Source organism: Cloeon dipterum, chromosome 2 (assembly GCF_949628265.1).
Source record: "Cloeon dipterum chromosome 2, ieCloDipt1.1, whole genome shotgun sequence".
Taxonomy (NCBI): domain Eukaryota; kingdom Metazoa; phylum Arthropoda; class Insecta; order Ephemeroptera; family Baetidae; genus Cloeon; species Cloeon dipterum.
In genome coordinates, this window is record NC_088787.1 from 34,392,474 (window position 1) to 34,401,757 (window position 9,284).

The 9,284-nt window shown below is 38.4% G+C and overlaps 1 protein-coding gene across 1 annotated transcript; it reads left to right on the plus strand.

Moving 5' to 3' along the window:
• Nucleotides 1–5,835: 5,835 nt before the first annotated feature.
• Nucleotides 5,836–9,284, plus strand: LOC135936738 (uncharacterized). Its single transcript, XM_065479674.1, has 11 exons — nt 5,836–5,972; nt 6,196–6,342; nt 6,397–6,503; nt 6,577–6,753; nt 6,818–6,836; nt 7,682–7,801; nt 7,864–8,028; nt 8,086–8,316; nt 8,374–8,693; nt 8,746–8,905; nt 8,966–9,284. Exons 1-9 carry the CDS (start codon nt 5,888–5,890, stop codon nt 8,526–8,528), a joined length of 1,206 nt encoding a protein of 401 aa, XP_065335746.1. The 5' UTR covers nt 5,836–5,887; the 3' UTR covers nt 8,529–8,693; nt 8,746–8,905; nt 8,966–9,284.

A 9,284-nucleotide genomic window follows, 5' to 3' on the forward strand; every position in this document is an offset into this window, starting at 1 on the left:
AAAAATTAATTAAATTAGAGACGCGATATTTTGAAAACCTATCCAGTTGTCTAGGCATTAAATTCAGGTTGTTTTTACCAGTATACTGGTTTAGTTGGTGTATTTTACTGCATTGTTGTTACCTTAATTGATGTATTTTGTGTTGTTAAAATGTTTTTCGACGCAGATTTTGAAGCTGCGCAGTAAACTTGTGCGCATTTTAAGCATGCGCAGTATGTTCAGGTCGCTTCTTGATCTCACAGGGAGGCTGAAACTTATCACTGCGCATGCGTGACCCAATTTAAAACCTTCTGCGCAGTCGTAATTCCCACCGGGGGCCGGGTTGTGACCTGTTTTGGTTCTTGCCGGTCAGAAGTCAATATGGCGTCGAAATAATGGAGGCCAATAAGGAGACAGTCCAGCGGCCAATCAGAAGCGTCGAAAAAGAGGCGTGACGACCTAATATTTTCATTCCCGTTATTTTGTTCCATTTATCCATCAGCCTGATGTGCCATTTAACGGTCGATTCGCCACTTACTGGGCTAATCAGCTGTTAGCAAAGAAATAACAACAAAAATATTAGTCAGCTTGTAAAGTTCGCCCATTTTGAAGCTGCGCAGTAAACTTGTGCGCATTTTAAGCATGCGCAGTATGTTCAGATCGCTTCTTGTTCTCACAGGGAGGCTGAAACTCATCACTGCGCATGCGTGAGGTAATTTAAAACCTTCTGCGCAGTCGTAATTTCCACCGGGAGCCAAGGTTGCGATCTGTGTTTGTTCCCACCAATCAGAAGTCAATATGGAGTCAAAATAGTGGAGGACAATCAGAAGACAGTCCAGCGGCCTATCAGAAGTGTCAAAAAAGAGGCGTGCCTCCTTTTCGATTCAAAATCGTTAATACAGAAGAGAGGTAATTTATATTAAAGGCAAAAATATGGCGCCTTCATTGCTTACTAAAATAATTTAAAATAGGTACAAAACAAAAGGCTGGTTGGAGGCGTTGCCAGCTGGAGACAGAGCCATTTTTTTTAATCAAATCTCTAACTTAGAGCTAAGCAACCGGCGTGAGACGCGTGCTCGGCGGAAAGCATAAACCTCAAGACTGGCAGGCGCCTCGAGAAAAGCTAAAAAAGCTAGAAAACTGTCGGAGCTTGGACTTTAAAGGAGCGAGAGGTCGCAGAAGCCAGACACCTATCAGGGTAAAAAGGTTGTATAGTTCCTCGGCTGCTGGATGAATGAAAAAAGGAGAAAAGTGACAATAATTTTTTACGTCTACATTGCATTCCTAGAAAACCATCGTAATAAATAATTTATTTGACATTATTTCATGGTGCCAAGAGAAAAATAAAATTGATTTGCAATGATTAAAAATAAAAACGTGACAGAAATAGACAAGATCTTTCGTATCAAGATCAACTTTACCTTCATTCGTCGCAAAAGAATTAGAATAAATGGCTTATCGCTCGCCGCGGTGCCAGCGACGGTGGACGCGACGACAAGAGAGCTGAAGAGCTCGATCCGCGGCAGGGCAGCGACGCCTGTGAAGCAGCCAGACGAGTAGAGGATGATGATAACGAGGCGCCGGTGATGCCGCTGCGCGACCACAAATTCAATCTCTGAAGCCGCGGCTTCGCGGGCGCGAACTGACTGAAATGCCGCCCGTGCTCAAAAGGCGCGAGGACTCGGCGCTGTGTTCAATCTTGTGATTTTGGGAATTTCTAGGAGAAAATTAAAAAAATAGTATACTTTATTAATGTCCTTCAGAACATTTAAAATGATTTTATTCGCATTCTCTGGTTATTTAATTTATCATGTCATTAAAATGAGTCAGAATAATGATATGAATATTTTAAATTGCTCGAGCCGCCCTAAAAATTTATTTGGAAAATGTTAATTTTAAAAATAAAAATGCAAAAATGGATCCATAAGCTGCAGTGTGTGCTGATCAGGTTTTCAGCTAAAAAGAGCTCCTATGCTAACAACGAGAATTGCAGGTTCACTCGTCGAGATGAAAACAAGATCACGACGACCTCACAACAGATGGGTGTCTGCATGGCTAGGGTTGGTTGTTGAACTGAGCCTTTTCTCCCTCCACGTAACACCGGCAGAAAACCGGAACTTTTTTGTGGCGATGACGCAATAACATAGCGCACCTGTTAAAGATCATTCGCCGAAAGATGTTTCCAGTTTGTAACAGAAAAATACAGACAGATAGATCAAAATATTGTTTCCATGTCAGAATAAATTGGTTTAAAATTTTTGATTGATCGACTTTTAATATGAAACTTAAAACTAGATAAAGTGCAATCAATTTCTCCTTGCTAAATTCTAATCATCCCAAAAAATACAATAATTAGCCAAAACGAATCCTCAGTGTGCACTTCAGGGACTAAATTTCAGGGATCAAATTTGTTTATCAAAAATTTTAATTCGGAATAATTTCCATGATGCGGAAATTTCCCATGTGCATATGGATTGTCAGAACGTGGCATTTTATCAAATAGAGCATCTTGGTTCATCTAGGGTTGGGAAACTTAGACGATCGACTATTTTTTTCTGTGCTCTATTTCTTTCCAAAAACATGAAATCTTCACGAATCATGAAAAATGATGACGATTGACACCCACTTAAAATCGTCTAAAACCGTCTAAATTGCCAAAAATCGTCTAAACCCGCCTGAAACAGTCTAAAACCGTCTAAAATCCCCCAAAATTGGCCGTTTGCTGGGGAAATTCTCATATTTTATAACATAACAGAATGCAACGTTGATTTGCCGCGATTATCTAGGCTACCAGACTTCCCAGAGCCATCTCTGCACGGGTGGATTTTTTCACCTGCACCCAACCACGAAATTCTAAATTTGAGCCCGCACCCGCAGTGACGTGTGTTCCAAAAACCCCGCAACGGCCGCAACCACGGGTTTTTAAACCGGCAACTTCATATTATAAATTTTGCAATTCACCCTTAAGCGCTTATTTAGTGTTCGAAGCCGCGACCAGATGTCACCACCGTATACTTTCGTAATAAATTTAATTTTAAGGCACTTCCACTGAGATTTCAGACTCAATCCTGCTACTGTGCATTCTTTACTTAATATGCTTTCTTTTGACGTGCTGAAAACCAAAATCAATCCAGCCATTTGCCGTAGAAACGTCGGAAAATATTTTAAAATTTATAAAATTGTTTTTCACGATTCTACGCCGATTAGCTCAACCGATGTTGGTTTTCAGCATGTTAAAAGAAAAAAATGTAAAGTGAAGAATGCACGGTGGTAGGATTAAGTATGCAAGTGCCTTAAAATTGAAAGTATACGGGGGCGCCATCTGTTGGCGGCTTCACAGAATATATCATGGTTTTTAGTGCATATACCCGCAACCGCACCGCACCCACCAGAAATGACAAAAAATTAAACCAACCCGCTACGCGGTGCAGATAACCGCGGGTTTAAACCCGCTCTCTTACACCCGTGCAGGGCTCTATTAGATGTGTCGTCGGTGGTGTCATTTGTGTGACAAAAATAATAAAAATTCATTGTATAAGTAACATATTCCCGCTTTATCCAAGGAACTTTGGTAATATTTAATTGAATTATTTGGCCCATAATTTGAGTAATTGAAAGAAAAACTGAAAAAATATTGAAAATGCAAGAAATTGGCACCAGAAATTAGCCTTCACAAAACAGTCTAAAACCGTCTAAATCACCAAAAACAGTCTAAAAAACAGTCTTTTTGAGGGCAAAAAGCGTCTAGAAATAGTCGAATATTTTGTACAAAAAAACAGTCTAAGTTTCCCAACCCTATTCATCTGTTTTAAATCTGCCTGTTTTGGCATGATAAATCAATTTTATTTTACTTCAAAGGGATACTATTTTCCAATTTAAAGAGTATACTAGAGTAACTCTGCAGGATCACTGCGTTGAGACTAAAAAGCGAAACTATAATAATTTATTTTAGTTCCATCAGAGTGTATATTTTGTAATTTTCCTTAACACTCGCAGGCAGGTGCTTTTTTCAAAGGCAGTTTCCTCCCGAGATAGTGGCCACTAGAGATTTTTTTAAAAGAGAGCTGCCGAATATTCTGCCCGCCCGCTGTGGAGCCGCATGCAGCCGACTCCGCAGTGATAAACTTTAGCCGGAGGTGTGCATCGTAATATGTATTGCCACTGCCAGAAATAATTAAAACTGGTTTTGCCTTCGAATTCGAAGAGCAAGTAAGCGATTCGACCTTCTGGTCGCCGGAGCAGCGCTGCACGCCCGCCCTCGCTATATTTAATTTTGTATCTGCATGGCAGCATGTTTTGGCAGAGTAAAAAAGAGCCATTGCCCTGCTCGCTTCTCATTCCGGGCGTGAATCTTTGTTCTTTTTCTATTTAATTTAATTATATTTCTTAAAAACAGCTAATTAATGTTGATTCGGTTTTTTCATACACGCCGTTTTTGCAAAAATTCAATTAATTCCGACGAGAAATCACACGTCGAAGCAGGTTTAAATGTTGAATTACGGGACCTAAACTGTACCCGACCTTTTTTATCTCTGCGCCTTTCTTCAGGCAGCTGCTCTTTCGTGACGGCGCCCATCCGATGCATCGTGCGGATTTAACAGTCCTTGACCAATTTCATTGTGCCAAGAGAAAAATAAAATTGATTTGCAATAAAAAAATATAAAAAAAAACTTGACAGAAAGAGATTAATTCAACATTACCTTTTTTCGTCGCAAAAGAAAAAAAAATGAATGGCTCATTGCTTGAACGCGACGACAAAACCGAGCAGAAAAGCTTGATCCGCGCCCACGTCAAGTTGGGCAAGGCGGAGACGCACGAGAGGCGCCGCCGGTGAAGCAGTCCGCGGAGGCGGTGCCACTGCGCGACCACGAATTCGATCTCTGAAGCCGCGCGAACGCGAACTGAAATGCCGCCCGTGCTCAAAGGGGCGCTGAGTTCAATCATTTTCCCGATTTCGATAAGAATTCCGGGTAAAATCCAAAGAAAATTTGAGGATTTGCAGCAGAAAATAAAATAATAATATAATTCATGTCACTCGGAACGAATCGAAACACTAAAAAATATTATTTCATCGCACCTGCTTTGGGCGTTTGAGTTTCGCCAGGTCCGAGACGAGTTGAATCCTCAATGCAGTTGATCCTTATAATTTATTAACCATTTTTGAAGCTTCGTGATAAAAAAAAGATTGATAAGGTATTTTAGCGAGCAGTGAATTTTTTATTTTATTATTTGTTGATATATATTTAATGAAATGGTAATTTTAAAAACAAATATGCACAATTCGACCCATAAGCCAGTGTGCGTTGCTGAGCTAAAACTGGCTCCTGCTGGCAATGAAAATCGCGTGCCCTCGAGATGAAAACAAGGTCACGAACTCCTCAGATATGCGCCGAGTCTGGCGCTGGCTTGATATTCAACTTGGCCTCTTCTCCCGCAAAGCAACAGCGACAGAAAACCAGAACTGAACTTACACAACCACAAAAATGAAATTCACCCCAAAAAATCTAAAAAATGCAATTGAAAAAGAAAAAGGGATATTTCAGCAGTCTGGAGGTGTGTTTATTTATTTCTACAAGTAATGCATTTTATTATAAATTATTTCTTTTAGTATAATCAAAAGTCATGATCATAAATATTATTCTGTTATTAAGGAAACAAAATTAAAATTAACAAATAAACATTTTCCCAAAAAGTGTTAATGAAGTTAGCAAAGAAGTGAAAATGTTGCCTCGTTAGTTCGAAAATTGTGGCAATGACGGAGTGACGCACTTTACACAGAGGTCGAACTGGTGGGAAATGGCAAAAAGATTTTAGTGCTAACGCACGTGACGATTTAGTCAGACTGGGAGTGCCGTGCGCGACGGTCAGAGCAGCAGCCCGGTCCATCGCGTGCAGAGAAGAAATCACGATGAGGCGAGCGCTTCTCGTGCTCCTCAGCCTCGCGCTTTGCGCCGCACAAACGTCTCAGAGCGACGTTTTCATTCCAGCTCCGAGTAAGCTTTTCTAATATTTTTATTTTGTCCACCTTAAGTTGGCGGTTAATCGAAAATTTGGCCAATCATATTATAATTTGTGGGACCAAAGGAAATTTCACATTTTTTTGGGTATATATATTAGAAAAAATTGCAAAAATAAACCTATTAATTTTAATTACTCGGTTTTAATAGACTTAGTCGTAGCTTGACTATCTTTAAATCACAATTTTTGCCCTCACAGATTTTGACGAAGGAGAAAACTTGAGTAGCGAGAATTGTGGAAGCGAAACAACTCTGAACCAATCGGCCGTTTTTGTTACAAACATACGTACTAACTTTAGTTGCCATGCATATATAGTTATTTCCCAAAGGACTTTTCTTGGACAAGGTAACAAGGATATCTCTCTAAAGATAATCAAAGAGAAAATTTTGTATTGTCTAGGTTATTGCCCCCTTGTGGATACTAGTGATACAACTGATCTACGGGTGTTTCCGAATAACTGTAGAGGCCGCACAACAGAAGAGGAATGCGTCAGAAATTCCGTCAAAGTAATTTTCTATTATTTTCAGCAAAACAGTTTCATTTACCTTGTTTATAAAATGTCTTTTTCAATGATTAAAGGTGCTGGATATAATCGATATTGCCATAAGTCCGACAGCAACTAGAAAAGTCATCACGATTTTGATAACTGAGAAAATGCTGAGTGTGATATTTCCCATTTGCTTGTTTAACCGTGACAACATAATGGACTTGCAACTTCAAAGAGAATCGCCTTACTTTGAATGGAATTCATATAACGTTCGTATTTTCAAATTAATCTTTGCAGATTCTTGCACTAATTATTAATAATCTAATTTTATAGAATGCTCAATCTGGCAAAAGTAAGTTTGTTCGATTATTATACTATTAGAAAAATTTGTGACAGGTTTGGGCTGATTAAAATTTATTTTGACTTTTTTGTCTCACCATATTAATCGAAATACGCCACCATGAAGACAATTTATATAAAATTGCGTATTTTTATTGAGATCAAAAGTCGGGCTTGTTTTATTTTCATTGAGCTGCTTTTCGAATGGTGCAGCGATTTTTAACCTGATGATATAGAGAAATAACTTAACGTTTGTTTTTGATGATTTCTCAAATGGTCTGCGTTGCATTGAGTAGCATCCCTTAGTATAGTACGAGTATCTTTTTTTAATTGATATAGAGAAATATTTAACTCTGGCTAGCGCTGTACCCTTGGACAATTTGCCCGAGGCGTCAGAAAATTTAGTTAATACATATAAGATGCTCGATACAATATTATAAAAATGCTTATTTACGATGTGCAAAAAATTGCATCTATAAAATTGATGACTTTGATCGTGTGATAAATCGAAATTTACACGCGACTTTTGTTCTGCAGCATTATTATGTTTTCTATGTCAAAATTAATTTTTATTACTCTTTTTTACTGGCAAGAAAGAATATTTTAAGTTAAATAGAAAGAAAAATGAAAGATTATATCAAATCTAGAAAAAACATCCGCATTCCCTAAAGTATTGGGTAATGAAAACTAATTTATTCGAATTCTGGAATTAAAAATGTAATATCAATTTGAAACAAATTTTAAATTGAAGCTTGTTTGAGCTACTTTTCACGGTTTTAATTAATCGCAATCAGAAGCTAAATATTTATTAAAATGTACTTTATAAAATTTGCTTTGTATATTTGTGAAATTTGACAGCAATAAATGTGACGGGCCAAAGCAACTGCAGCAGGATTCTAAACAGTACTGAATTGGCAATTTTGAAATCAATTAATATTCCCATCCAGAATATCCTGTGTGTAGAGAAAACTGATGTTTGTAAGTTTTATACAAAAATACGTCTAAATCAATTTCAATAATGGTCTTTTCATGCCTCACAGATTATGATTATCTGATCAATTTCTACAGAGGACGCTATTTCTTGAGAGGTTTCAAATTTGTTTGGAACTCTTACAATGATATATTGCCATACATTGACGAGATCGCAAGGAAAACAAAAGACATTTTAGCTCTACGCCCGATCCCACCAACAAAACAATTGAGAGGTAATTATAAACTCTAATAGATATAATCTCACAGCGATTTTATTTTTCTTAAAAAAGGATTCAATGAACGAGACAACCTGAGTTTCCCAAACTGTGGAAGAAAGCCGACGTCAACAAGAAGGAAACGCGGAAATGACGATTTTTTCGAAGATATCCAACTGGCAAGTTTTATTATCGGCGGAAACATAGCTCAGACACGGGAGCATTCGTGGCATGCTTATATTGAGAATTATGTGACTGGAGACACGTGTGGCGGAACACTGATTTCACCGACAGCAGTTTTGACCGGTAGTGAAGAAAAGAAACAATAAATTTTATGACTTCGATTTAAAATAAAATTTTTAGCTGCACATTGCCTTTATGGATCTCAGGCAGAAAACTTCGTAGTTTATCTTGGGATGGAAGATAAAAGAAAAAGGACAGCTCCTGGTGTTCAGAGAAGAAAGGTTTCACCTTCCACGCCAGTTACTCTCATCCATAATAATTTTGAAAAAATTTAGGTTAGCAGTCTGATCACGCACCCAAAATATGACCCTGCGGAACTCAACAGTGACGTCGGACTCGTGATTTTGAGTGAAAAGATTGAAATAACCGACCAAGTCCGACCAATTTGCTTGTGGAACGACAACTCTAACTTGGCTCGCCTGGCTGAAACTAAAGCTATGGTATGAATGAATACGAAAAATCGATTTAATTTTGGTTTATTTTCTACTGAAGGCGGTTGGGTTTGGGCTTGTCGACAACCACACGCGCACAAATGAACTGCAAGAGGCTCGACTGCCGATTAGAGATCATAGAAAGTGCTACTTGTCGAAAAGGAGGTTTTTTGCGAAATATTTGCGGCCAGGAGACAATTTTTGCGCCGGTTACACGAACGGTAAGGAGTCTCCACAATTATAAATCACCGATTTTCTCAATTTTATTTTTTCTAATTCAGGAACAACCGTATGCAACGGGGACAGCGGAGGCAGCCTTTCCGTGGAAAAAAACGGCCGTTGGTTCATCAGGGGAATTGTCAGCTTTGGAAAATCGAAAAAAGTGATTTTTGAGGGCGAAGAAAGATCATTGTGTGACCCAAATGAATATAAATTGTTCGCTGACGTCGCAAGTTACATGGACTGGATCGTGGAAAACACGCCGGAAATTTCATTCCGAGAATAAAGGTGGGGCTTGGAGAAAAAGTTTTCAACAGAAAAATGTAGTTAATAAAATATTTTTTCTATGTTTTTTCAAAATAAATTAGATTAAAAGTTTTA